The sequence below is a fragment of the Mauremys mutica genome, chromosome 12 (genome assembly GCF_020497125.1).
Source record: "Mauremys mutica isolate MM-2020 ecotype Southern chromosome 12, ASM2049712v1, whole genome shotgun sequence".
NCBI lineage: Eukaryota > Metazoa > Chordata > Testudines > Geoemydidae > Mauremys > Mauremys mutica.
The window spans coordinates 4,749,386-4,776,883 of NC_059083.1; the positions used below are offsets into that span (position 1 = coordinate 4,749,386).

Consider the following 27,498-nt stretch of genomic DNA (forward strand, 5'->3'; position numbering starts at 1 on the left):
CGATTTCCTCGTCAAGGGTAATTGAGACTCCTCCGAGTTTCTCTCTCTCTTTCCGGGAAGGGGAGGAGAAAAGGGCTTGTGGCTACGTGCTGCATCCACACCCAGCCTTAATCCAAATTACGCTTTGCTGTAGCCAACGCCTAATAGAACCCAGGAGTCCTGGCTCCCAGCTCCCTCCCTCTCCCCCACTCTAGCCCCCTAGACCTCACTTGGATCCCCTCCCAGAGCCAGGGAGAGAACCCAGGCATCCTAGGGATACAGATCAGGACCAGATTCGGATCTCAGTGACTCTGGTGTAAATCCAGAAGCCAGTGGAATTGCTCCAGTGTAATTATGGGTGAAATCAGACCCAACGATTCATTTTCCACCAGCTCCATTCCCCCAACGAGGCTGAGTCCTCCACACACTCATCTCAGCTGTGCCTCAAAGGGAGATCTCAGACCCCATGACCTGTTTCCTCTCCCACTGTCAGAGCTTGTGAGTTTGTTACCAAGTTTCCATCCACTCCCATCAGCCAGCAGCACCTGGAACCAGTGTGAGGGACCAATGGATCCCTGTGCCTCGATTTCCACCCGCCCAGAGGTGCTGAGCGTGGAGAACATCGCCAAGGTGCGGAATCGGTTGGCGTCCCTGGGTGGCCTTTCTCGCCCCATGGAGGAGTGTCTGGACCACGCGCTGCTGATGTTCAGCCGGGAGGTCGGCTGCCTGCAGGAGAACGCCCGGCTGGTGACCCGCTGCGAGGGGCAGTAGCTGGTGTTCGTCTCAATCCAGGGCAAGAACAACATCGAGGTCTCCTACATCCAGGGGGTGCCCCACTATTGGGTGTGGCTTCCCCAGCAGAGAGGTCGCCCAGCGGGATCTTGGTGCTGAGCCTGGCGAACCTGGACAAAGTGATTAGGGTTTTTTTTTAAATTAGGTTTGTGAGGAGAGATGATTGTAAAGGCCGAGTTTGGTATGTTATTAAAGAATAGAAAGAGAACTTAAAGAAAAATACAGATTTTTGTTTTTAAAGGGTTAGTTTGAAAGAATAGATTAAAAACAATAGGTTTAAAAAGAACACACATGGCCAAAAAACCGGGCATTTACTGAAGCAGAAACTGTTTAGTAAGTACTGTGCTACAGCATGGCCAGAGGGTTACAAGGGAGCCTTATTCCCTGTAAGGGGAGGAAGGTTTGCTATAGATTAACTAGAGCACCTGATGCCAATTAGAGCACCTGCAGTCAGTCACCTGATAAAACCCCCTGCTTCAATCAGACAGTGTAGGGACTGGAGTAAAGGACAGTTTGGAGAAGTGCGGCAGTGAGCTAAGAAGTCCTAGACCTTAGGTAAGAGGCACCTGGCTTGTGCAGAGGGAGGGCAGGAAGCCCCCCTTCCCCCAAGCTGAAGGGCAGGAGAAGGAATGAACCATCAGTTCAAGTGGTTCACCACTATCCTCAGGGCCCCTGGGCTGGGACCTGGAGTAGAGGGCGGGCCCAGGTCCCTCCCTCTCCACTCCCCTCCTCTAGGGCACTAGTGGGGCAGTTAACATGCCACTGCAGGGGCAAGAAATGGTGCCCTGAACCCCCCAAAGAAGAGAAAGTGTGAGACCCATCATAATAGTGCTGGCAATTTGCCACAGTCCATGGTATAAAATATAAAGGCAGGTAAAAAAGAAACATATAAAGTATTAAATATAAAGGTAGGTTAAGAAAAGAGCATTTCAAACCATTCAATAGAAGAGGAACATGTAGCTGGGTTAAGCACAGGTTAGAGGAGAGAACATGGCAGGAAAAGGGAAGAGAAATCCCCTTTGCAAAGGTCAGAGATAGCCAGCACGTGGCTGAGTGGGAGAGAGATCTGACCTCTCCCCAAGGGATTCTCCAAGTTCACAGCCCCTCAGGCTGGTTATCGCCGCCTTTGGATCGGCCCGATCCGATGTGGTTCTACAGCAGTGCCAGAGAATTCATTTTCCTGAACCGATCCCAGAGTCCCAGGATTTTTAAACAAGAGCCATGTCCCTCCCCCTCCCCTCACTACCCCTCCCATCTTTAACTACCTTATTCTTATCTAAAGAAACAGACCCCCCAAGCATCTTTCCTGCCATGTAGCCCTTTCCCATAGGGGCTTTAATAAAAGTTAAAACCATAAGCCCTTAGCAACAAACAATTTTTAAAAGTTCCCCCCTATGTTTTAGACTTATGTGACAGACCCAGGCCAGTGGGGTGCAGGAGTCTGGCAGAGGGTGAATATACTGGTCACTGGATGAGCAGTTTTCTGTTCCCTGAGTGACCAAAGCAGGGGCCGCACTAGAGTAATCAGGAACCTGCTAGAACCAATTCAGGCAGCCAGGCTGATTAGATCCCCTGCAGCCAATCAAGGCAGCTAATCAGGGCACCTGTGTGTAAAAAGGAGCTCACTCCAGTTTGTGGGGTGCGTGTGAGGAGCTGGGAGCAAGAGGCACCAGGAGCTGAGAGTGAGGGGGTGCTGCTGCCGGAGGACTGAGGACTACAAGCATTATCAGACACCAGGAGGAAGGTCCTGTGGTGAGGATACAGAAGGTGTTTGGAGGAGGCCATGGGGAAGTAGCCCAGGGAGGTGTAGCTGTCATTCAGCTGTTCCAGGAGGCACTATAGACAGCTGCGATCCACAGGGCCCTGGGCTGGAGCCCGGAGTAGAGGGTGGGCCCAGGTTCCCCCCAAACCTCCCAACTCCTGATCAGACACAGGAGGAGTTGACCCGGACTGTGGGGGAAGATCACTGAGGTGAGCAAATCCACCAATAAGCGCAGGACCCTCCAAGGTAGAGGAGGAACTTTGTCACACTAACCTTGGTCATTTTTCAGTAAGGACAATTTGAAGCAATTTGCTTTTTTGGCAAAGCCCCTGTTAGCAAAACCAGCGTCTGGGAGTCAGTGGATCAGAGAGAAGAAGGCTGCTTCTTCCCTGACTTTTTAACAACTACAAGTGAAATTTTTTTGTAAAGGAACAAACACTTGGACAGAAGGGCCTATCTGAAGACAGAGCCCTTTATTTAACACTTTTACATGTGTTTCAATTTAAAAAAATGAGCCTGGAGAAACTCCCCAGAGTGAAACCCCAGAACCTTAGTAACCGCTGTCAAAGCAGCAGAGTCCTGTGGCACCTTCCAGACTAACAGACGTATTGGAGCATGAGCTTTCGTGGGCGAATCCCCACTTCGTCGGCTGCATGCAGTGGAAATATCCAGGGGCAGGTATATATAAAATGAACAGAGACCTGAAAGCCTGTCTGCTGCCCACTGTAAGATGTAAAGGCGTAACAAGAGGAGGAATGATGGGCTGATATGAAATATAGGAGTGATGCTAAGGGTCCCTCATGGGCACAGTGCTGACAAACTTCTCTGGTGAAGTGCTCAGAGTAATAAAAAATAACATTTTAAAAAGTGAACAATTAGAAGCAGCAGATAAGACAAACCCGTGAACCGTTATGAGACTGTACGCAGACATATACACGGTAAGGGATTCTTTTAACTACTTGTACTGTGCGACACAAGGGTTTTTTTGCGGGGGTCGGGGTAGAAAGTATTTCTGAATTCTCTGGTAGCACCTCCGGACATTATATAGGATCAGGAGGAACTGCCGTGTCTAGGCACTGGGACGCCCTGTGCCCTTCAGGACACGGCCCTGGGAAGCGGGTCCTGTGATGCATTGTCCTTTGAGAGGGGAAATAAAAAATCTCCTCTGCCCCACCCCCTTTGTTTGCAAACATGGCAGGTGTTTCAGCCCATCGGGGTAACTGTTCCCCTCTGCCCTCCCCTGTGCCAGGCGTTTTCCCTTTGCCACCGTCTGGGAGCCCCTCACCCCTGGGCTTTACCCAGCTCGTCCCCCTCCCCTGCCCCTGCCTCCAGCTGTTTGCCCACCCCCAGCTCAGACTCTGCCCAACCCACCCCTGATTTGCCCCCTTTTAGCCCCTGTGAACAGCTGGCAGCAGATTTTAACCCAAGGGAGGGCGTCGGCTTCAGCAGATGCTACTGGGCCTGCAGCTCTCTGCTATTCCCCCCCCCCCCCGCCCTGCGAGAGATCAGAACTAACTAACTGCACTGAAGGCTCCAGGAAGGGCGGGGGCAGCTCCAATGCTCAACAAACATTGGAGAGGAAAGTGAAAGTAAAGTTTGTTCGTCTTTTTCACAGCAGCCATGTCGGCTCCGAACTGGGGGGAAAAGCTCCAGGATGAGCTGGTTTGTGCCATCTGCCTGGAGCCCTTTAAAGACCCAGTGATTCTAGACTGTGGGCACAATTACTGCCAAGCCTGTATCACTGGCAGCTGGGGGGCCTCGGGCACAGGCCTTTGCCCCCAATGCAGGAAACCTCTCCCCGAGGCAGCGCTGAGGCCTAACAAGCAGGTGGAGGCGGTGGTGGGCATAGCAAGACGCCTAGAAGGACAATGCAAGAAACATCGAGATGATTTGAAGCTCTTCTGCAAAGAGGACCGGACCCTCATCTGCAGGGTTTGCAAAGAGTCTCGAGAACACAGAGCTCACACCGTCATTCCCATTGAGGAAGCTGCAGAGGAGTTTAAGGTAGGTTATTTGGGTAGAAATCAGAGGGGGTTAGATTGTTTTGGATACAACTCCCCTGCTTTGCACATTAGTCACTTACATTGGAACAAAGTGGGTGTAAAATGTTACTGGATCAGAATAGTAGCGTTTGACGTCCATTTTTCACAGGCGTATGGGACTATGCAAAGCGGGGGTGGGGGGAGGAAATCGGGGTTATTTTACCTGCCTCTTCCCACAGGGTTATTTATCCCTTCACTGGGACTAGGGGGACCAGAAATCCCAAATCTCCTGTCCCAGCTGCTGCTGTTGGAAGTGGAGCAGTGGGGAGGACCAGGCCTGGTGTCTGGGTTGATAAAGATTTCCGGGGTTGGGGACTTGTCGATCCCTAGGCCTTCTACAGTCTTTACCCCTCTACGTCCCTCTTAATTCTTTCTACAGGCCTCTTCTCTGTAGGCTTTAATTATATATATATTTATTTTATTGCCTTGCCATCCGGTGCCGCTTCCCCAGTGGCCGGGAGGGGAACCCGGGCCCACCCTCTACTCCAGGTTCCAGCTCAGGGCCCCTTTAATCAGCAACCAAGGTCTGTCCCATTCTGGACCGTCCTGCCTTTTTCCTGAGTCTTTCCGAACCTTCTGGCTCCCCCAAAACTTCCTTCTGCCAGCGAGTAACTGTCGGCTGCTTTGGCCTGCAGCCCCCAAATACCCCTCCCCCAAAAAGTGGGTGTATGTTTTGGGACCTGTTTTACTGCTTATTCTTTCCCCGTCTCCTTAAAACTGCGCCCCCAGCATCAGTCCCCCCTGCCTGCTGCTCCCCTCCGTGCCCCTCACCAAGCAGGAGCCCCCTCCCCCCCAGTCCCTTGCTCCTCTCCACGGCCAGGAGAAACACCCTAACATCTAAAATGGCGTCCCTTCAGCTCTCCCAGGAAGTGACTGCAGACTCCTCCTGTGCAGCTGCCTCTCTCTCCGTCATCTTCCTGCTGCTATAAACCCAGCCCAGCTCCTTCCTCCTCAGCGGGGATCCCCCATTATTCACTCAGGGGATTGCTTACACCACCTGATTCCCCGCACCTGAGCCTGTCTGGTTAACTGGCCCCTTCCTGAGCCCCCATCAACCCCTTCAGGGCAAGTGTGGGATGAACCCCCATCACAGGAAGCCCCCACCTATTATTTCTAATGCACCCCCCCCCCACACACACACACAAAAACCCCCTCCCTCCATGTCCAGGTTTTCTTTATCCATCACAAAGAAGCCATGTAGGGCACACGCCCAATTAAAACACAGATCCTTGCCAGGCCACGTTTCAGGCTGACGGCTATTTTTAAGGTCACTTGCAGTGATGAGCTGCTAAAATCTTAACAACTGGTTCCCTATAAAAAGTTCTGATTTAAGGGATGTGCCACAGTATGGATTTTTTGTACCAATAGGGTTACCATACGTCCGTATTTTCCCCGGGAGGAATTTTTAAAATTTACCACCCAGACAGCGATTTAAGAACCTAAAAGCCTGACATCTCTGGGAAAATACAGATGTATGTTAACCCGACCTAAAGTTCTTTTTAAAAAAGATGGGGCTGAACTAGAAATGACTCTGTTTCACATGTGTGGGTCCCCGCCACGCCCTGGGGGTGTGCTAGGGTGGCCAGATGTCCCTATTTTATAGGGACAGTTTCAATGTTTGGGTCTTTTTCTTATATAGGCTCCTATTACCCCTCACCCCTGTCCTGATTTTTCACACTTGCTGTCTGGTCACCCTGGGGTGGGCACATGTGGGTCCCAGCTGCTCCCTGCCCCCCCTCATTGAAGCAGGTGTGCAGGGTTACTGTCCTGAGAACTGCAGGGCACCAGTGGACATGGGGCTGGCTGCAGACAGGGGCGTGGGGCCGGGCTAGCTGGAGGCAGGGAGTGTGACACGGGCTGGCTGCAACAGGGGCTGGCTGTGGGCAGGTGGTGCAGAGAGGGGCTGGCTGGGGGTGGGGGGGGCAGAGGCTGCGGGTGGGTGGCAGGGGGCAGCTGGGGGCAGGAGGGGAGCGGGGGGGGTGCAGACACTCACACAGGGAGAGCGGCTGGGAGCAGGAGGTGGCTGCAGGCTGGGGCTGCGGGCGGGCGGGGGGGCAGGAGGTGCAGACAGGGGCTGGCTGGGGGCAGCTGGGGGCAGCGGGAATGGGGGAGGGGTGCAGTGCAGACACTCCCCCGGGGGGAGGGGCTGGGAGCAGCCCGAGCAGCAGGAGGCAGCCGGGGACCCACCAGGCAGCAGCAACAGGGCCAGGAGGCAGCTCACATGGCTCCCGCAGCGCAGCGCCCCCCAGCGGCCGGGAGGAGGAATTACACCCTTCCCAGCCAGAGCCCACCAAAGCTTCCCGCGCAGGGAAGCCAGTTAACAAGCGGGTCTAAAACCGCTTCTAAATTTAACAACGGGTTCCTGTGAACCGGTGCGAACCGGCTCCAGCTCACCCCTGGTCACTTGTAAAGCTGAAGTGATTTTCTTTGGGATTGTTGCAGGAGCAGCTTCTGAGCCATCGGGCTCGTGTTCAGCGTGTGAGAGATGAGCGAGGGGGACGGGCAGCTGCTGAAGAAGGGAAATATCGAATTCTACTGGTAAGCGTCCACTCTTCATCCTGATCCATTGGTAGTCGCCAGTGTTGTTAATATTCCTGTCATAGGATGTGCCTCTAGGGCGCCCCCTTGGGGTGGGGATGGGGGCGTCTCTCTCTCCTCCCAGATGCCCTTCCCTGGCCGTAGAGTCAGTGTGGGGCGCACGCTCTGGCTGTATGTCTTAGGAAGGCAGCTCCCCACCTTCTGTTTTTGTCCAAAACTAAAAATGTAAACAAAATAACCCTGCAGCCCACAGGCCAGTCCAGGCTCCCCCGCTGCGCCTCACAGGGCGGAAGGGAAGTGGTATCTGAAGTGGGGCTGGGGCCCCAACCCGCTGGGCGTCTCTGAGGGACCCAGGCTGAGTGCCCAGGGGCCCAATTAAAAGAACAAAGTAAAGATGGTTCCTCTGCGTCTCCAGAGGGTCCAGATGCTCTTCAGTGGCTTTTGGGGCAAGCAGCCTTCCTGAATGGGGTGGGAAGCTGTCCCGCCACAGCCCCACTCCTGCGAGCGCTCCCGTCCCGGTGGCTTCCAGCCTGGCTCTCTCCTGTGTGTTCACTGCCCCTCTCATGGTGGTTTCAGCTGCATAGTTGATCACAGGTGAGTTTACATCAGGGAACTTCCGGACAAAAGCGTGGAGCTCACGTTCCTAGGGACATAGGACTGAAAGAGGCCTCCTGGGTGACTGAGTCCGGTTCCTGCTACCACCACATTCCTAAACTTATCAAGCTCTATCTTAAAACTAGGTAGGGTGTCATCCCCCCCGCTCCTATTAAAAAGCTGTTCCCGAACCTACCTCCTCGGCTGGCTAGAAACCTAATTTCCAGGCTCTGTTTACTCACACGCCGTTTATCCCCGTTTGTTCTGCACTCAAGCTGCAGTGAGGTGCTTGGGCTTGGTTCTCATGCCATCCTGGCCATGTGACGGAGCCTTCAAAGGTGCAGAAAGTCCCCCTGACTCAGAGTCCTCCCCGTGCAGTGAGCCACACCAGTCACGTTCCCAGCCCCTGGAGCAGGGAGTGGGTTAAGTGCATCGCACCCAGAGACCGCTCCTGGAGGGGACAGTGGAGGGGCACAATGTAAAGGGGGGAGCATGTGACTGCCCCACGTGTTGCCTCTGGGAGGAACTTTCCAACCCCATGTCCCTGGACCAGGGCAGCCAATCTCACCGTCTCCTGGGGGGCTGGGGCAAAGGCGCGGGGCCTTGTGCTTCTGGGCTGGCCCTGGCTGACTCATGGCACCAGTGTCTCCCCTGAGCTCCCGTGCCCTTGCAGACGCCGCAGCAGGGCGAGAGGTGCAGGCAACGCCCCTACCTCTGGCTGAGCAGAGGGACCCTGCTCCCAGTGGCCACCCATCCTAAGGGCGCTGCACTCTCCCTTCCAGAGTTACCTGCGGGGGGTTTCGGGCAGGGGAGAGGATTTGTCCTTCTCCTGCTGCACCTTCCCTTGGTACATTTCCGGCTTGGTCTCCGACAGTCAGGGCTGGGCAGGGAGCAGAGGGAGAAGGATGGAGCTACTTCTCCCACCGTGTGAGGGTGGTCACTCAGAGTTGCTGCCTCCATGCAATGCAGTTTCTGTCTGCAAGAGAACCCAGCTGGGGCGGGAGCGGTGGTCTGCTCCTCACCCGGGCCTGGCTGCTGGGGACAGGGGCCGAGTGAGCCGGAGGGGGGGGGCCCCCCTCCCAGCCTCTGCATGTTTCTGGCTCGGCCACTTGTGGCTAGCTCAGCCGCCCTCACCCGGCATGAGGAATGGCTCCATCCTGCCCCCTCAGCTCCCTGCCTGGCCCCTGTATAATACAGCTACATAATAGTTAACTAATATTAAAATCAAAAGTAAATGCTTCAAACTGACACTGTCAAAACGCAGTTTTTCAGAATGTTTGTTTCATCGGAAATTTTGAAATTTCGGGTTTTCGTTCCCATTCAGAATGAATTTTTTTTAAATGTCAGAATTTACCATGGAATGGAAGTTACAGTTCCCAGCTAGCTCTATGAAATATGGATTTAGGAGCCTAATTTTAGGTTCTTACTTTGAAAATCTTGGGACTGGGGATTTGAGGCCAGAGTACAGGTAAATGTTTTCAAAAGTATCTTTAGTGGAAGATGGGAGCCTAATTGTTCAGTGCTTTTGGGATTCCCTCTCCTTTGGATCTAGGCTCCCTAGAAAAATCACACAGGTAGGCACCTTGTGCTGAAAATTGTGTCTAGACATCTCCAGGTGAGACTGGCTCCAGTTTGATGTGTAAGGACCATAGGGCTGTGCAGATGTACCCCCGCTGAGAATCTGCTTCCCCCCCCCCCCCCACCCCAAAGTTCTGCCCTGTCTTAACAGGGCTCAATCTCTCACAGCTGAAATGCAGTCCCTACTGGGAAGGGGGACCTGGGAATCCTGTTTCACTTTGTCACTGCCCTGTTTATATCTCGTGACAGAAACAGCTAGAACGCCAGAAGCAGGAGAGTTTGTCTGAATTCAAGCAAGTGCGCCAGGTTTTGAAGCAGAGAGAGCAGCTCCTGCGTGACCGCCTGGAAGGCACGATACAGGACTTTGGGAAGACGAGGAATAAAAGTACCAACAGACATTCTGAGGGGCTATTACATCTCGATAACCTGATAGCTGAGATAAATCAGAAGTGCCAGCAGCCGGGGATTGAGCTGTTCAAGGTAAGACCTGTCAAAAAAATTTCCAATTGTCCATGGGATTTAGGCTCCTAAGTACTTAAATCACTTTAGAAAATGAGATTTAGGTTCCTAACTCAGTTGGGAGTTGCAGTGCTGACCCTAGCAGTGCCTGAACACCTTTTAAAAATCTGGGCCTCAATTAATATTAGGACCCCAGTGTGCCGGGCGCTGCCCAGACACACAGGGAGAGACAGTCCCTGCCCCAGCGGAGATCAGGGCCCCCTTGTGCCAGGCGCTGCCCAGACACACAGTCCCTGCCCAAAGATCTTACAGTGTAATTAGTAAAGGTCAGGTGCACGGGATCGTTGAGGGAGTAAAATGTACAGAAGTTTGCAGACCTACCCAATGACCTGAAGTATGTGGTCCTTTGATTTCAGAGCAGCACAACTATTTACACTGCATCTGAATTTGGCCCTTTGTGTATCATATACAGAACAAATGTGTCTGAAGTGTTCAGGTGCCATTGTATTCAGTGCAGCATAAAACTTTGCTGGATATTTATATATTGCACCAAATTCTGCCACGCACACGCACAGAGCAAATCTGATTCTGTCCAACCGTCTTGCACACTTACTTACACACATGAGCTGGTTGAGTCCATACTGCATTCACACACACAGATACACTTCCTGCTGTTATAACTCTCTCTGTGAGCTTCACTGGCTCCCTTCCCTATCTCATCTGTTAAAATGATCAGCAATGAAATAGTTAATGCGGACATCAAATCGTAATCATTAGGCTTCAGGGTCAACAACCAGTGAGATTAAAGAAGGGAGTTCTTCCCCTCAGAGCTATTGTTTCAGGTGCTCTGTAGATCTCACTGCATTGGTCACACTTTTATCACCTTTACAACTTTTTTTTTTTTTGCATTCATGAAGGCTGTAAACATTTTTTTTTCTTACTGCAGACTCTCAGCCTTGATTAGTATCTGCATAGGTCATGCAGGCCCCATTACCATGTTAAGCAGCCCAGATATTTGACAGCCCTTCTGTAATCTGAGACAGACACATTGAGACAGACCATTTAGATAAATGGTAGAGATGGCTGAATTTTTTAAAAAGGGGGAAAGAGGAGTGGAATCATAATTTCCTCCTGATTTTCTATTTAATTTTTAAATTCAAATGCCAAATTTATTTCTCACCTGCTCCATGGTTGGTCAAACAAGATGGGGGAAATCTGCAAAACAATTCAATCAAAAATTTCCCATGTCATCCAAAGGTCAAAATCTAAAAAATTCAAATAGCTCTGACATAAACAGTAATATTAACACCTGGCTCTTATCTAGAGCTTTTCATCAGTACGTCTCGAAGCACTTTCCAAAGGAAGGTCAATATCACTATCCCTATTTTACATCTGGGGAAACTGAGGCACAGGGAGGGGAAGTGACTTGCCCAAGGTCACCCAGCAGGGCACTGGCAGAGCTGGGAAGAGAACAGAGCCACGCATGAAGTTTCCAAACATGCCCAACTTCCTATAGGAATCAAACATAAAGGCAAAGTGAGTCCCCTGCCTAGGAGGGATTTCAGGTTTGTGGCCGATGAGCTGAGTTTTTTTTTGTTTCCTTTTCCCGTTCTAGGACATTGACAGCACCTTAAGCAGGTATGTGTCTCCTTAGTCAGCCCCGTGCTTCATCACACTGGGGAAGGGTGGAGAGCCCACTGGGAATGTATAATGCCCCCTCCCACCTCATTCTCCTCGTGGCTAAGAGGATGGAACAGGGAAAGCATCCCAGGAACGCGGGAATTACCAGAGCAGATCAGACCAAGGGCCCATCTAGCCCAGTATCCCGTCTCTGATAGTGGCCAGGGCCAGCTACTTCAGAGGGAGGTGCGAGTCTCCCCCTAGTGGCCAGTTATGGGATAACCTGCCCTAGAGGGAGTTCCCTCCCTAACCCCCATGGCTAGACATTGGTTTGTCCTCCAAAGTAGGAATCCTGGGAATGAAGATGCTGCTTATTGTGGCTTGAATACTAGTCTTATGATACGGGACAACAGGGGTGAACAGTCTGCTCAATAATGATCATCATCTTGAGCATCTAGTGGCCCTGAACTGAGGACATGAGGCCCAGGCAGGGGCTGAGCAAGGGGGGGCCGAGGTGAGGAATCCTCAGGTTCTTTTTAATTCCCAACTTTACTTTGTTCTCTGTTCTAAATAACACACCGGGCCAGCATGCTCCGAGCTTGCGCTCGCCCCCGTGTCCTGTCTGCTCGCTGAGTGGATTCGGCGGTTAGGAAGGCGCATTCTGACAGGAACCTCGTTCTGTCTGCGTTAGGTGTGAGCAGGTGAACGGTGAGGAGGAGGCGCCTGTTGATTCTTTGACTGAAGTGGAGAGCAGGGCGCAGGCTCTCTCGGAAAGCCAGAAAGTTCTACGTGATCTGCTGGAGAATTTCAGAGGTAAAGTTGTAACGGTAATGTTATTGCTTCTACTAAGGTAAGTATTCCCACAGGGTCTTTGAATTTTAAAATATTTGCGAGGGTGGTTTCCAGTAGTGATCACTGACGGTATGGCTACACTTGCAAGTTGCAGCGCTGGTAGTTTGCAGCGCTGGTCGTCCAGCTGTGCAGGGCCAGCGCTGCAGTGTGGCCATATTTGCAGCATTTGCAGCGCTGTACTGAGAGGTGAATGCTGGGATAGCTGCCCACAATGCAAGTGGCAGTAATGTGCTTTTCAAAAGAGGGGTGTGTGTGACAGAGACCGGGGGGGGGGGGGAAGAGAGAGGGTGGATTTTTGGAACTGACACTGTGCAAAATCAGAATTTTCCCACCCCCTTACTGTTAACTGCAACCAGCCTGCATCCAACATACTCGCTTTCCCCCCTCTGCCCCCTCCCCCCCGTTTCTCTCAAGCAAAGCAAACACTCAACCCCTGTGAATGAGACAGGCAGGGGGTTATCTCATTTCATTGTTGACAGTAGTTACAGATTGATGACAGCAAACAGGAGCTGTTTGAAGCAGCTCCCAGTGCACGGAGCCCGGCCGAGTTGACGACAAAACCCAACCCCTTATTCTTTAACTGCAAAAGCCTGCAGAAGCAGCTGCCGACTCCTTTTCTCGCTGCTGGTCAAGCAAAAAGCAAACACTCAACCCCTGTGAATCACGCAGGGAGGAGGATCTCATTTGATTGTTCACAGATTGATCACAGCAAACAGCTCCGGTAGAGCAGCTCCCGGAGCTCCGCTCCGGAGGTTCACAACAAAACAAAGAGAGTAATTTAGTTAAAAGCATTCTGGGATACATCCTTATACCCTGGAGGCCAATAACAGCGCTGGTGTGTGGCCACACTTGATGACCAGTGCTGGATCACCAGCGCTGCAATCCTTATTCCCCATGCTGAGCCAGGTGTACGGCCAGCGCTGCAGCCAGGGAGTTGCAGCGCTGGAAGTGCCCTGCAGGTGTGGCCACTTACTAATTGCAGCGCTGGAAAGCCTCCACCAGCGCTGCAACTCGCAAGTGTAGCCATACCCTGAGAGTTTGATTCCCAGTCACGCTCAAGCCTTGGTATGAAGCTTAAAGCGGCCTTCAGTGGGGTAGAAATGGCCCTCTGAGAATCCCCTGCCAATGTGGAGCTGGGTATACGAGCTTTAGCCAGCCCTGCTCCCAGCCGCCAGAGCAGGGGGCAGATCAGGGGTGTGGCCAGGATGTCCTCTGGCTGATCTCTGCTTCCCAGAGGCCATGGGAGCAGCCCATAGCCTAGAGCAGTGGTTCTCAACTCAGGTACGCAGAAGCCTTCCAGGGGGTACATCAACTCATCTAGATTTTTGCCTAGTTTTTTAACAGGCTGCGTAAAGAGTGCTAGTGAAGTACAAACTAACATTTCATGCAGCCCTGGGGCTGCTCTAGTTACACCCATGCGTGTATGTTGGAATTATTATTATTTATTAATACAGGGCATCACCTAGGCACCAATTTAGCCATAAATCCCTTTATTAAATCTAAAGACCCAGTGGTATTTATACAGCTGCTCCAAATGTGCCGTAAATGCCGAAGCAGTAACCACACCCCTATAGTATCCTGCAGTTATAAGTATGGACCAGGTACTTCCACAGGACTAGACCTGACGTCCTTAACCCCATGTTGGCCGGCTCCAACAGTGGCCCGCAGGTACTAGCAGTGAATCCTCGAAGAGCTTTTATACCTTTTTTACTGGTGACTCTTTAATTATTTTCGTTGTTTAAACTAGTTAGAACCGCTCCTGACAATTGGGGCCTCTTCTCCAAAGACTTTTCCTCCTCCCTTATCAGTTACCTTCCAGGTCCAATGTTTCCAACTAAGCCACATTCTTTCAAGGTCTCCCCACAGGACCTGCACTTCACACAAACTGCAAAGCATGTGTTTGCCTTAGCCAAGCTATTGTAACCCTTTATATGCCGATCTAATCCTAAGTGGGCAGCCCCTGCGTAAACCCAAAATACAGGGAGGGCAAAGACAGCTTAATGCTCGGCCCCCTGTTCGCCCCCAGGCACAGGAACAGAGTAACTGGCCCTCGGGAGCTGATAGTAACAATATCATCCCACAGCAATGAACTGGGCTGGAACTCTTCCTTATTGATTATGTAACATTTAGATTCTGTTAGCGCCTGGAGGCCAAGCAGGTCAGGAACCCTTTGTGTCAAGGACAGGCCCTGCTCCAGAAAGCTCACTGTTAAATGGTGCACAAACTACAGTTCTGATTCTCAGTCTCTTTTTTTTCCCCAGTGGAATTGGCTCCAGAATTGGGTCATCTTGAAAACATCTCGTCTGAGGTTCAGGGACAAGTGAGTGGTGAAGACCCAACGGAGGATATGCCTGACAGCCCTAAAGAAGAGGACACTTCTGTTTGCCTGCTGGATTGGGAGGTATTGTACTCTGCGGCCGTTCAGGGAGCTGGGTGCCAGGAATGGGCTTTAGTGGTCGGCAGAGTGGATTGAAGTCAGTGGCGTTACAATGATCTACACCAGCTGAGGATCTGCCCTTTGAGTCCACTAGGGACGTCACCGGTGTAAATCGATTTTGTGGGAGGTGATAAGATACTTCATGTGGCCCTTAGAAATGTTAGCGTAAGGTCGAGTGAAAGTCAGTATTTCTGTTTGATAGTTCCACATTTGTTTTCCTCTTGAATCGAGACAGTCAAAATATCAAAAAAATTTTCACCAAATGGAAAGTTCTGAAAAATTTTGATTTGGAAATCTCCAAACGTTTCATTTTGAGTCAGTTTTGACATTAAATTGCATCTGCCTTTGACTGCAGTGCCTCATGGGAACTGTAGTTTGGGTGTTTCATGCCCCCATTCTCCCTTTATGGGCCTGATCCTCTTTTTGGACTACGTCTCATGATGCACCATGTGGCTCAGTCAGAGGGGGGAATGCAGTGCCTCATGGGAGATGTAGTCCAACCAAGGTGCCTGGCCCATAGGGGAGAACATGGGCATGAGGCAACTGAACTACAGCTCCCATAAGGAATCAAAGCATGGTAGGAAGATGCAGTTTAATGTCAAACTGACTCAAAATAAAATGTTTTGATTCAATTCACCAAACAGAAGTGTTTCAAGTTGGGTCAAACCAACCCAAAACAAAATATTTCATTGTGATTTCCCAATAGAAAATCAAAACTGAAATATAATGTAGATAGAAAAATCCCAACCAAAGGTACCAAACCATGTATAATTTCCTGTAACAATTGACCTGGGAATAGAGATGCAGATCACAAGGGGATCTCCATAGAGTGACTTGTTTTCTTTCCCTTCTAGGATGACAAACTCAGCTCAGACAGGTAAGTGTCTTCTCCTCTCTGTCACACTCATACTTCACTACAGGGTGGATCCAATGCTCTTGAAATCAACATGAGTCCTTCCATTGACACCAGTGAGCTGTGGGTGAGCCCTACGTTGGAAAGAGGTGTTAGGAATTGATTGAGGATAGGACTGCTCCAGCACACAGTGGCTAAGAGGGTCAATCCATAGGGTCTTCCAACCTCTAATTCTTATATAAATCATAGCTCATCCATCCTTCCTGTACCAAACCTGGACAATTCAGGTTCATTCCCTACAGTCTGTTCTCAAGAGCTTTGTCCAATTGGACTTCTGTAATGGGGCTCTGATCCCTTCTCCCGGAGAGATGATTCCTCACCAATGTGCCAAGAATTCCCATCTCACCACACACGCTTTCCTGTTACTTGTATACTCCCTCCTACTCTTAAACAACACTTTTATGCCATAGAATCATAGAACTGGAAGGGACCTTGAGAGCTCGTCTAGTCCAGTCCCTTGCACTCAAGACAAGACTAAGGATTATCTAGACCATCCCTGACAGATATTTGTCCAACCTGCTTTACAAATCCCCAATGATGGAGTTTCCACAACCTGCCTAGGCAATTTACTCCAGTGTCTAACCACCCGGACAGTTAGGAAGTTTTCCCTAATGTCCAACCTAAACCTCCCTTGCTGCAATTTAAGCCCATTACTTCTTGTCCTATCATCAGAGGTTAAGAAAAACTATTTTATTCCTCCTTGTGTAACAACCTTTTATATACTTGAAAACTTTTATCATATCCCCTCTCAGTCTTCTCTTCTCCAGGCTAAACAAACCCAATTTTTTCAATCTTCCCTCATAGGTCATGTTTTCTAGACTTTTAATCATTTTTGTTGCTCTTCTCTGGACTTTCTCCAATTTGTCCACATCTTTCCTGAAATGTGGCACCCAGAACTGGACGCAATACTCCAGTTGAGGCCTAATCAGCACGGAGTAGAGCGGAAGAATTACTTCTCGTGTCTTGCTTACAATAATCCTGCTAATACATCCCGTAATGATGTGATTCTGCAGTATATTATAAATAAAATGCAAAATTTCAATCATTCCCATAGAAAATTTTGACAAAATCAACACAGTCCTGTGAAATACTTTGATTTTGTTGAATCAGCATTTTCCAATTGTTCAGTTGGAAAACCTTTGACCAATTCTACTTATGTCCCTTCCCTGCACTGCTGAGTCTTGCTGGATGCACAACTGGCCGTAACCTTTTGGAGTGAACAGTTTTTCAGCATCTCACATACTTCGGTTGACTGCATGAAACAACGTAGATCTAGTTGAAAAACGGGGTAAAAATTGTGTGTGGCAGGGGATTGCTCTGGTACTTTTTTTTTGTCAACATTCCAAGCAAAGTTTTCATCAAGTCTTTAAAATATTTTGACCAGCTCTAAATTTAATCGAAAATTGGGAGGAAAACAACAAACGTCATCAATTCTCCCCTGACCCCCCCCACACGCACACTTTATTGTCAAAATTTGAATTCTCAACCAGCTGTCACAGAATAAGAAATAACAGGAATGTATCTATGTATTTTTTTTCTCTACAGCTCTCAGAAGCAAGAAGTTGTCCCTACTGACAGACAGAATAATGTAACTGACTTCATAAATGTTGAGCCAGAGGGAGACATAGGTAAAGGATGATCTTTGGGCTATTTTGGTACTAAATTGTTATGCTGAAAGCTGCTAGTGGTTCCCATCAATTGAGTCTTTGATCCAAAGACAATCACAGACCTTGTTTAAGACGGTGGATTTGCCAAGCACCTTCCTTCAGGCTCAACAAAAGGAGCAATCAAGTCCCTTTATGAAGTGAAGAGAGATGCACATAATTGTAGGCATTGTCCATGGGATTAGGCACCTGGCCCTGCACAGCTGAACTGTGTGGGCTGAGGGCTTCCCTGTTTGCAAACACAGGGACTAGCAAGCATATCGGTTGCAGCCTGGGTGTGCTGGAAGCAGGAAACTTGGAGAAGTGAGAGTGACCCTGAGAGGGAGCAGAGAGACAGAGCTTTCTGGGCACGGAGCTCGCTGGAGGGGCAGACATGGGGATTTCTGAGCAAGGAGAAGGCCTGCTGCTGTTTGTTGCTACAGTGTTTGGAGAGACAGGACTGTGGGAGCCTTCTTTGTAAACAGACAAGATTAATTATCTCTAGCTTTTGTCCAGGGCTGTACAAAGGAGGTCACGATCATTATATGATTTTATAGCTGGGGAAACTGAGGAACAGAGTTTTGAAGTGACTTGTCCAAGGTCACCTGACAGGCCAGTATAGGGTGATCAGACGTTCCGACTTTATTGGGAGTGTCCCAATATTAGGGGCTTTGTTTCCTATGGGTATGTCTACACTGCGAAGTTGTCGACAAAACTTTTGTCTTTCACGGGTACTTAAAGCCCCTCCGCAAAAGACAAAAGTTTTGCCGACGTAAGTGGCAGTGTGAACGCAGCTTTGTCGGCAAGAGTGCTCTCCTGCTGACAAAGCTAACACCGCTCATGGGGCTGGAAGTATTTTTGTAAGCAAAAGTGACAACAAAGAGCGTTTACACGCGCTGACTTTTAGCGACAGGGCTGTTTCAACACAGCCGTGTCGTCTACACCACGCAGCTTTTAGCAAGCCCTATTACCCTTCACACCCCATCCCAATTTTACACTCTTGCTATCTAGTCACCCTAGGCCAGTAGCAGCTCCAAGAATTAACCCTAGGTGGTGGTCGAGGGCGCTCTCCGATAAGCCACACCGATTGCTCCATAGTGCATCTGACTTGTATCATTGATTTCTCCTCCTAATGGAAACATCATTCCAACCCCACGAATATTGGTACATCGCTCAGGCCAAAGGAGCCACCATATTTACTGATGTCGAATAAGACATTTCACAGGTATAAAGACTAAGGAGGGCGCAATTACCCGTTTAGTTCAGTACCTCCTTCCCCCTAGGCAGGGCCTATCAGCTCCCCCTCTTCACTAACAGCTGGGTCAGGGAGGCTGATCTGTGCACAAATAGCTAAATACTTGCTTTACAAATGTTTGTTTTTAGATGCTGAATATTTAGTGTCTGAGCCTGTTCCAGACATTTCATTCATGAATGGGGGTGGTACCTTAAATCTGCTTGACAAGAAACGGGTGGGACATCGTGGTCCAGGTAAGTCCTTTTCTTCTGTATATTGCACAGTTTTATTTTGTATTGTAATTGCTCCCCCACACGCAAGTCAGCAGTGGGTCTTGAACTTGGGATCTTCAGCACTAAGGCCCTGTCCTGCAAAGCTCTCAGGCACATGCGTAACATTAGGCTTGGCAGAATTTGATTTTTGTTTTTTTATGATTGTGACGGATGATATCGATGTTTGTTTATAAGCATTTTTTAAATTTTAATCCATTTTTAAATTTCCGTGTTGTGGGAAACGATGGTTCAGTCAGACACTTAGTGAATGGAGCTGTTGAGACCAGAGGCGACACGTAACTGTTGATAGTGTGTGGTGGGGGCACAATTTAAAAGTTGGGGGTCACATGACCACCCCACACGTTGCCTCTTTTGCACTTAGCTGTAAGGGGGTGGAGCGTGGACAGGCAGCCTAGATGTGCCTACATTTAAGATGCAAGACAGGCACAGTGCAGTCCTCCTATAGGCTCTGCAACCTTCCCTTCCCAGCTCCACCCCTGAAGATCTGGGAGGAGGGTCATGCCTGCCCATGGCACTCGTGAAAATCCTGAGTGGGTTAAAGACCCCTGAGCCCACAGAAGGTCGAAGTGGGTGGGGAATGGTCAGAGCCCTGCCTCTGCGAGGGGAGAGGGGAGACTGTCCCAATTTCAAAGCAGGGTGACTTCTAGAAACGGGTCAGGCTTCGTGGTGGTGGTGTCTTAACTTTACGAGGCTGGTTTGTCCATTTCTTCTGCTTCAGGGCTAAAGGCAGCTTCTAACTAATGGGGTCAGGAGGGAATTGTCCCTGGGGGCACGTTGTTGTCTCAGATCTCCTACCGCGGGGTCTTGCTCTTTCCTCTGGAGCAGCTGGTGTCGGCCGTGGTCAGAGACAGGACACCAGGCGAGATGGACCCGATGGTCTGATCCATCTGGCAGTTCCTATGTTCCTATCCCCAGTGACCCACCCTCACCTCTAGAGCAGCCCAGTGAGTATTGGTGGCTTGTTTTTCTTTTTTAGGTCGCTGGTTTGACTCCAAGCTCAGGAGACGTGGTGCATGGAAGATCGTAGCTGCTGTTGTAGCTGCAGTTCTACTTGCAGTTCTCTTTACCGCAGTGATTACTTGGTCAGGTGAGTGTGTAACCCAGCTCTGTGCTTTCCATTCCGACCTAGAACTGTCCTGATGACGTGCCCTGACCTCTCTGGTGTCATGTACATCAGCTACCTGCAGTTACTTACAACGCCACAGCCTCGCTGCGGGGCCTCCTGCTCCTTCTATTGCCAGTCCAGCCAGAACAGAGCCTCAGAGGGTTAAACGTGCACAGTCAGTGCAATATAGAGACCCCTGGTCTGATCTGGTCTGTGCCCCGCCTCTGAAGTTCTCCTCTTGCATCTTATGTTTACAGCCAGGCAACAGTGACACCTAGCGATTGATTATCTAAACTGCATGCTAAGGCAGGGCTGTCAAACTCTGGCAGAAGAGAGCCAAATGCCATTTTTAATTATGGTCTGTAACTGGTCTCCCAATGACATCAGTGGTAAGACTGAAGAGAGATCGAGGGGGAATCTGGCCTCTTTGTACTAACTAAGCTCTTGATTAGTCTCATGCTGTATCGCTAAGTCAGTCACGTTACGTACTGTCACATTCAGCAGCACTGAGCGGGGGAACTTGCTTTTCTCTGGTTTCAGAGCAGGAGCCGTGTTAGTCTGTATCCGCAAAAAGAACAGGCATCCTTGTGACACCTTAGAGACTAACACATTTATTTGAGCATAAGCTTTCATGGGCTAGAACCCACTTCATCGGATGCTGTAGCCCACGAAAGCTTGTGTCCAAATAAATGTGTTAGTCCCTAAGGTGCCACAAGGACCCCTGTTCTTTTTGCTTTTCTCTGGGACCCTGTTGCTGTTCCTGCTCTTTGTTGCTTTTCCTCTCCCATCCTCTTTTCTGTTTCCCTTCCTCTTCCCTGATGTTTTTCTGCTCCTTTTCCCCCCTCTGCATTTCCTCCCCTGCAGCAGTTCAGATCAAAAGAACCCAGGGGTGGTTCTTTGAGCGCTGTCCCTGTGAGTGCTCCACTCCAGGTGACGGTGCGTCCCGGCGCTGTTGATTGGAGATCTTCGGTAGCAATGCCTGGTCAGGACACACGTGCTCAGCTGCTGTCTCGTGGTCTCATTAGAGTCTGTCTGGGAGTGCGGTTCCCATACCCCCCCTCTCAGTTCCTTCTCTACCGTCCTCGGCTGAAGACAGGACTCGGGGCAGTGCTGATCCTCTTCCCTGGTCTCTGAAGGAAATGAGTACAAAGACATAGAATTAGAAATAGTTGTCGCACTATTAGAGATCCTCACTCCCACACAGCAGATTCCTCGCTATCATACACACAGTCTCTGTTCGTCCCGGGACGAACAGCCAAGAATTTGCCTACAGCTCCTTGGCCACATGGCAGCCACCACCTTCATGGTCAAGTACGCCAGGCTGCACATGAGATGTCGTCAGGGCTGGCTCAACGCCAACAACAAACCCAGCAGACACAGCTTCTGCATGACGCTAATTACTCCAGCCAATGTTCTAGCTTCCCTACAATGGTGGACACGACCAGAGAACCTCTGCATGGGCGTTCCCTTCCAGCAACGCTCCCCGATGCTCATGCTCACCACGGACGCTTCCCTGATTGGTTGGGAAGCACATCTGGGGGGACACACGGCACAAGGCTGCTGGTCCGTGCCTGAGACGCGTCTGCACATAAATCTCCTAGAGCTCAGAGCAGTAAGACAAGCCTGCCTTCACTTTCTCCTCATCATAAAGAACAAATCTATCCGGGTCCTAACGGACAATACAGCATGTATGTTCTACATCAACAGACGGGGGAGCATGATCGCACTCCCTATGCATGGAGGCCATCCGGTTATGGAATTGGTGCATACAACACCACATAGAAATTACCGCTTCATACCTACCCGGATGTCACAACACTACCGCCGACACTCTCAGCTGACACTTCTCCAAAGAACATGAATGGGAATTACATCCCACGATACTACAACAGCTCTTCTCCCACCGGGGCACCTCATCGATAAACCTCTTTGCAATTCTGGGTTGTGGCAAATGCCACCTATTTTGCTCCAGAGCGGGATTTGGGACTGCATCCCTAGGAGACGTGTTCCTCATCCTGTGGTACAACTCTCTCATGTAGCCTTTCCACCGATCCCTCTGATACACGGGGTCCTGTGCAAGATCAGAGACAAGGCCTGGGTCATACTTATTGCCCCGGCTTGGCCAAGGCAGACATGGTATCCTTACCTGCTCTGCATGTCCATCCGTTCTCCACGGACTCTCCCCAACAGACCAGATCTGCTTTCTCAGGACAGCGGCCGGCTTCTTCACCCGCAGCTCCAGAAACTCCACCTGACAGCTTGGTTCCTTCATGCTTCCAGAACCACAAACTAGCCTGTTCTGAGCAAGTCCGGTATGTCCTACTGCAGAGTAGAAAAGACTCCACCCATAAGACTTACCTGCAAAAGTGGAAACGCTTCTCCGTGTGGTGCTCCCATAAACACTTGACACTCCATACTGGGACAGGTTGTGTGAATAAATCTGGTAGATGGGCATTTTTGCTGTACAGTCCAGGGGGTTCTGTCACACGACCTGATTTCAGAGTGGGAGCTTGACGTTGATTTGGGGATCGTTTCTCTCTATAAATCTCACCTTGTTTTATTGCTGATGCTTTTAGTCACTCGCAGCAGCCACCAGACATTCTGGAGCCTGCGTCTGAAGGGTTCTTGCCCTCTGATTCCCAGCGGATACAGAGGTGGAGTGGGAGAAAGATGCTCTTACCGCTTTTTACTTTTCAGGGTCAAAGGCCATTGTGACTCCTCCCGACAGCCCTGCCACCTGCTGCCCTGAAAACTGGATCGGGTACCAAGGAAAATGTTACCTTTTCTCTGAGGATGAAGCAGACTGGACCTCGAGCCAACATTTCTGCTCTTCCCATGGTGCCTCCTTGGCTTGGCTTGACACCCTGCAGGAAAAGGTGATGAAATAAAAAAAATGATTTTCAGTACAAATTAAAGTTCTCAGCCCAGAAGAAAAAGAATAAGACCCCTTTGAATGAGGCAGCTGCTAACTTCCAAAACAGGGCGAAGCCATTTCTGAATGCAAAATAAAAATTATACTTATTTGCTCTGTAGCAGTGAGACTCAACTCAGATCAGAGCCCCGTTGTGCTGAGCGCTGCCCAGACACACAGGGAGAGACAGTCCCTGCCCCAGCTGAGATCAGGGCCCAGTTGTGCCGGGCGCTGCACAGACACACAGCGAGAGACAGTCCCTGCCCCAGCTAAGATCAGGGCCCCGGTGTGCTGGGTGCTGCACAGACACACAGGGAGAGACAGTCCCTGTGGTGGTGAGCTACACTCTAAATATGCACAACAGACAAAGAGGAGATTGTAAAAGCAGCAAAGAATCCTGTGGCACCTTTTAGACTAACAGACGTTTTTGCAGCATGAGCTTTCGTGGGTGAATACACACTTCTTCGGATGCAAGTCCGAAGTATTCACCCACGAAAGCTCATGCTGCAAAAACGTCTGTTAGTCTATAAGGTGCCACAGGATTCTTTGCTGCTTTTACAGAACCAGACTAACACGGCTACCCCTCTGATACAAAGAGGAGATTATTATCCCCATTTTACAGATGAGCGACTGAGGCCCAGGGGGACTATGGGCAGGGTCTTTGAAAGGGCTCCATGCTGGCCTTATCTATACAGGGAGAGAATATCAGGTACTAGAACAGTCTAGCGGGCAAAGGAAGAGGAAGACCCAGAGGTGTTGAAACTAGATAAATTCAACCTGGAAGAAAGGCACGACTGTTTGTCAGTGGTTAATTACCCCTGGGAGCAGCTTCCAGAGGGAGGTCGTGGATTCTCCGTCCCTTGCAGTCTTTACATCACGTGTGGGTGACTTTCTGAATGACACACTCTAGCTCAGCCAGAAGTTAGGGGCTGGATGCAGGAGTTGCTGGGTCACTCCTGGTCCTTGTTGTGCAGGAGGTCAGGCTGGGTCATTTGATGGTCCCTTTCGGATCTAGGGTCTGAGTTCTCTGTGATGCGGAGGCCCTGTCACGCTGCCCTGCCTTAGCATCAGGGAGAATCAGGCCCTGTGACTCTGGGGAGGGAGGGAAGGATGAGTCCCAGAGGGTCGGTTCATAATGTCTGTTTCCCCTTTACATTCTTTAACAGGATTTCTTGATGCGACACAAGGGCTACCTTGATCCTTGGATCGGCCTCAGGCGGGAACCGGGCCAGCCCTGGAAGTGGCCCAATGGCTCAGTATTCAATGACCTGTGAGTCACTTTCTTTCTCTTCACTCTCTTGGGTCACAGGCAGCTGTGGTGGGGGCTCCCGTGTCTGTGGGTCGGTTCTAAACTCCCAGCCCTTGCTGTGGGACGGATGGAGACCCCCCTACAGTCCTGGGGGAGGCAGGAGTTCACCCGGAAATCACTCCAGCACCTTCACTGGCAAATGCCCAGTCCAAGTGCCCCTCCGGCATCAGTCAGAGCATTTCCTTCCCTTTGGGCTCTGGCTGATTCTCAAAGGCCGTGCAGGCTCACAGAGACCAGAGCTGCTCCCTTAGCAGGAAGGATGGACCAGTTGTTACAGCACTGACCTGACACTAGGAGACCTGGGCTTAATTCTTTGCTCTGCCACAGACTCCTTGTATGACCTTGATGTCGTTTTCAGGTTGACCTGGAATAACTTTTTTTTTTTTTTTGGTCAGTTTTTTTGGAATCGCCAGTGAACTGAAAAATCCATTATTCACCCTCTACGTGTAATGGCCTCTTACACAGGGGTCAATTTCATCCTCTCAGAAGTCCTCTGAGATGAGAAGGAAGGGTCTGATCCCTGACTGATTGTAGCTTTGTTGCTCGTATGTTTTTGCAGGGTTCAAACAGGAGGAGGAGGAGGAGGAGAATGCGCCTATATGTACCAAATCACTATCAGCAGTTCAAAGTGCTACACACAGAGGAACTGGATCTGTAGCAAACCTGATGAATTTGCAAAGAGAAAGATTGCTTAAGAACTAGGAACATGGGCCATTTTTATTTCACTGCTTCCTGGGGTACCAAGAAAAAGACTTTTGGTCTTTGTTTTTCCCTGTTCGGTTTGTTACTCTCACAATATTGGGAAATATGTGGTTAAATCTGGTCTTCCCAGGGTGAAGCTGATGCAAATGAGAACAGAATCAGTCCTGCCAGTCTTGTACATTTCTATCCCTTAACCTACTTCTAGCATACAGTGAAGCAGAGGACAGAGCTGAGAAGAGATCCCGACTCACCAAATTACCAGACGACCCTCATCCTCTAACTCCACTTGTGTAACCTTTGTGAGGGCTGGAATGGGCGGCCCCGCGCAGGCGCTGGGCAAGCTCTTATCCAGCCTTTTTGGCGGGAAACGTTCTGAGGGGACGGAATGTTGGGGGCTGGCTCTGGCGGGAAAAGCTGGTTCTGTCCGGTTTGAGCCAGACGACTCCAGTGTCTAAGCTGTAAACAAGTTCGCTTACAGAGATGGAGTCCAGGGGTCATAGTTCATAGACTCCATATTAGAGCCAGTGATTCACTTAACATTACCTCAGAAATACATTATTAAAACAACGAATTGAACATATTAAACAGTACTAACATTCCTTACTTATTTATACCGAACAGTATCAACTTTCTAAAGCCTGATAATGATAGAAAACACAATAATAAAAATAACTTAATTTCTACAATGTAACCTGGCTCCTAGGTGCCAACTACGGGGAAAAATTAGCAGGTGCTCAGCACCCACCGGCAGCCAATCTCTCCCCTCCCTCCAGCGCATCCTGTACACTGGCGGCACCGCTGACCAACTCCTCCCCCTCCTTCCCAGCGCCTCAGCCCACCGCGAAATAGCTTTCTCCTCCCGTGACTCGGTTTCTCCCGACCAACCCCAGGGCACGTGGCCTTTTGCAAAGCAGCCGGCCTGACAATTCACCCTCCGTGGACTCTGACTCTGGCTGTGGGGTCCCCTAAATGACTGCTCTCAATTCCAGCCACGTCTGGGTGTGGAGGGGCTAATTGTGCATCTACCTTGCAACAGTGACCCCAACATAAATTCCCATCTCCCCTACCCAATAGATCTCCTCAATGTATCTCGCCCTATTAAACAGGTAGGTTACAGTTTCCCTGTTTAACAGCTGGAGCGGGGCTGGAACTGCAGTTTCCTCTCCCCACGGACCCAGCAGATCCAACAATTCCAGTGTATCCAAGTGTGAGTGTTTGGTGTGTGGAGCCGCTGTGGTCACCTGGGAAGATGCGATGTGAGCTCTCCACACCATCCTCAGCAGTGCCTAGTCACTAGTGCAGTGACAGCGCTGAGCCAGGGACTGAATGGCAGTGGGGGTGCAGGGTCACCTGGGGTGGGGGCAGGGGCTCCAGGCCCACAGGGGGATGGGTTGGAGGACTGCAGGGACACATGGGAACAGGGTAGATGTGTCTGAACGGAAGAGGCTCAGGGTCTGCATGGGGGAGGTTCCCCAACTTCCTAACAATCCCTGCCCCCCTCCCCCAAAATAAACTGTTCCATAATTCTCCCACCCGCACCCAACAACCCTCCAGGTTCCCTCCCAGGCTCCTTCCCTCTCCCTTAGCTCCTCCCTGACTCCCCCAAGCCTTTGCACTGCTTCTGAGGGGTGCAGGAAATACGGTTCCGCATTGTAGCTTGAATGAATTACTGAAAGTTCGGTATTAATATGCCTAGTAAGGAAACTATTGGTCCAAAAAACATTTTCTGATTTTTGTTGTTGTATTGTTACAGACATAATTGCTGACAGATTGATTTGAAATAAATTACCAAAATAATTGAAACGGGTGTGATTATATTGTTATCTTGACAAATAAAATACATGGAATTTTGCAGAATTTTAGAATATTGTGCACAGAATGTTTGTTTATTTTTTTGGTGCAGAATTCCCCCAGGAGCAGTTACAGCAATATAAGCCACTTGTGTGTAGAGAAGCAAATCAGAAGTGAGAAGAAGAGGTGATGACAGAGAGCACTGAGCGTGCCTGTTTGTGTGAGAGGCGGGAGAAGTAGCTGATAGTGGATGTTAATGAAGGTGACAGGGGGCACTGACACCACAAGGCATTTAGACTGAATGTCATTTCCTGGGAGAACTCAGGTCAATCTGGGGGCAGTTTTCCTCAAGTGGCAAAGTTATAAGGGCCAGTGGCAGATTACAGCAAAGGCCAATAGGGCCCGGGCCCTGCAGGAGCGGCCAGACCTCTGCCTCCCGCCCCTCTCCTCCTGCCCCGCTCCTCCTCTCCCCCTGAGGCCCAGCCCACAGCCTGTGGGTCAGGGTGGTGAGCAATTTTCCTCTGCCCCCAGGCAGAGCTGCCTGAGTGGCTCAGGGGAGCCCCACGCTAAACTGGCCCGAGCGTCCCTCCTGCCACGCACGGCATAGAGCTCACTCACCCAAACCCCTCTCCCTGTGCAGCATGGAGCCGATCCGAGCCCCTCTCCCTCCCTCCCTCATCCCCAGCATGGAGCTCAGCCGAGCCCCTTCCCCATGCGCAGGTGGCCCGAGCCCCACCATTCACCTCCCCCCACCCCCAAGCCCTGCAACTCGCTCCTCCCCAAGCTCCTTTTTGGGAAAACTGGTGATCAGGTGACAAGAGCAAATGAGACAAATGCCCACTTCTGCCCCAAAAGTCAGGACATCTGGGGCCAAAATGGGACTGTAGCGAGGCGGCCTGGCTCCCAGCCGCCCCAGAGAGGGACATGCCCTTCCGGGTGCCCAA

At 50.4% G+C, this 27,498-nt stretch overlaps 1 protein-coding gene across 1 annotated transcript; it reads left to right on the forward strand.

The window, feature by feature from the left end:
* Positions 1 to 4,141: 4,141 nt before the first annotated feature.
* Positions 4,142 to 24,988, forward strand: LOC123345566 (E3 ubiquitin-protein ligase TRIM11-like). The gene is made up of 13 exons (XM_044982542.1): positions 4,142 to 4,537; positions 7,018 to 7,113; positions 9,535 to 9,765; positions 11,360 to 11,382; positions 12,056 to 12,177; positions 14,478 to 14,617; positions 15,508 to 15,530; positions 17,112 to 17,194; positions 18,593 to 18,697; positions 19,713 to 19,823; positions 22,539 to 22,717; positions 23,919 to 24,022; positions 24,621 to 24,988. The coding sequence occupies exons 1-13, from the start codon at positions 4,154 to 4,156 to the stop codon at positions 24,754 to 24,756; spliced, it is 1,737 nt and encodes a 578-aa protein (XP_044838477.1). The 5' UTR covers positions 4,142 to 4,153; the 3' UTR covers positions 24,757 to 24,988.
* Positions 24,989 to 27,498: the final 2,510 nt, after the last annotated feature.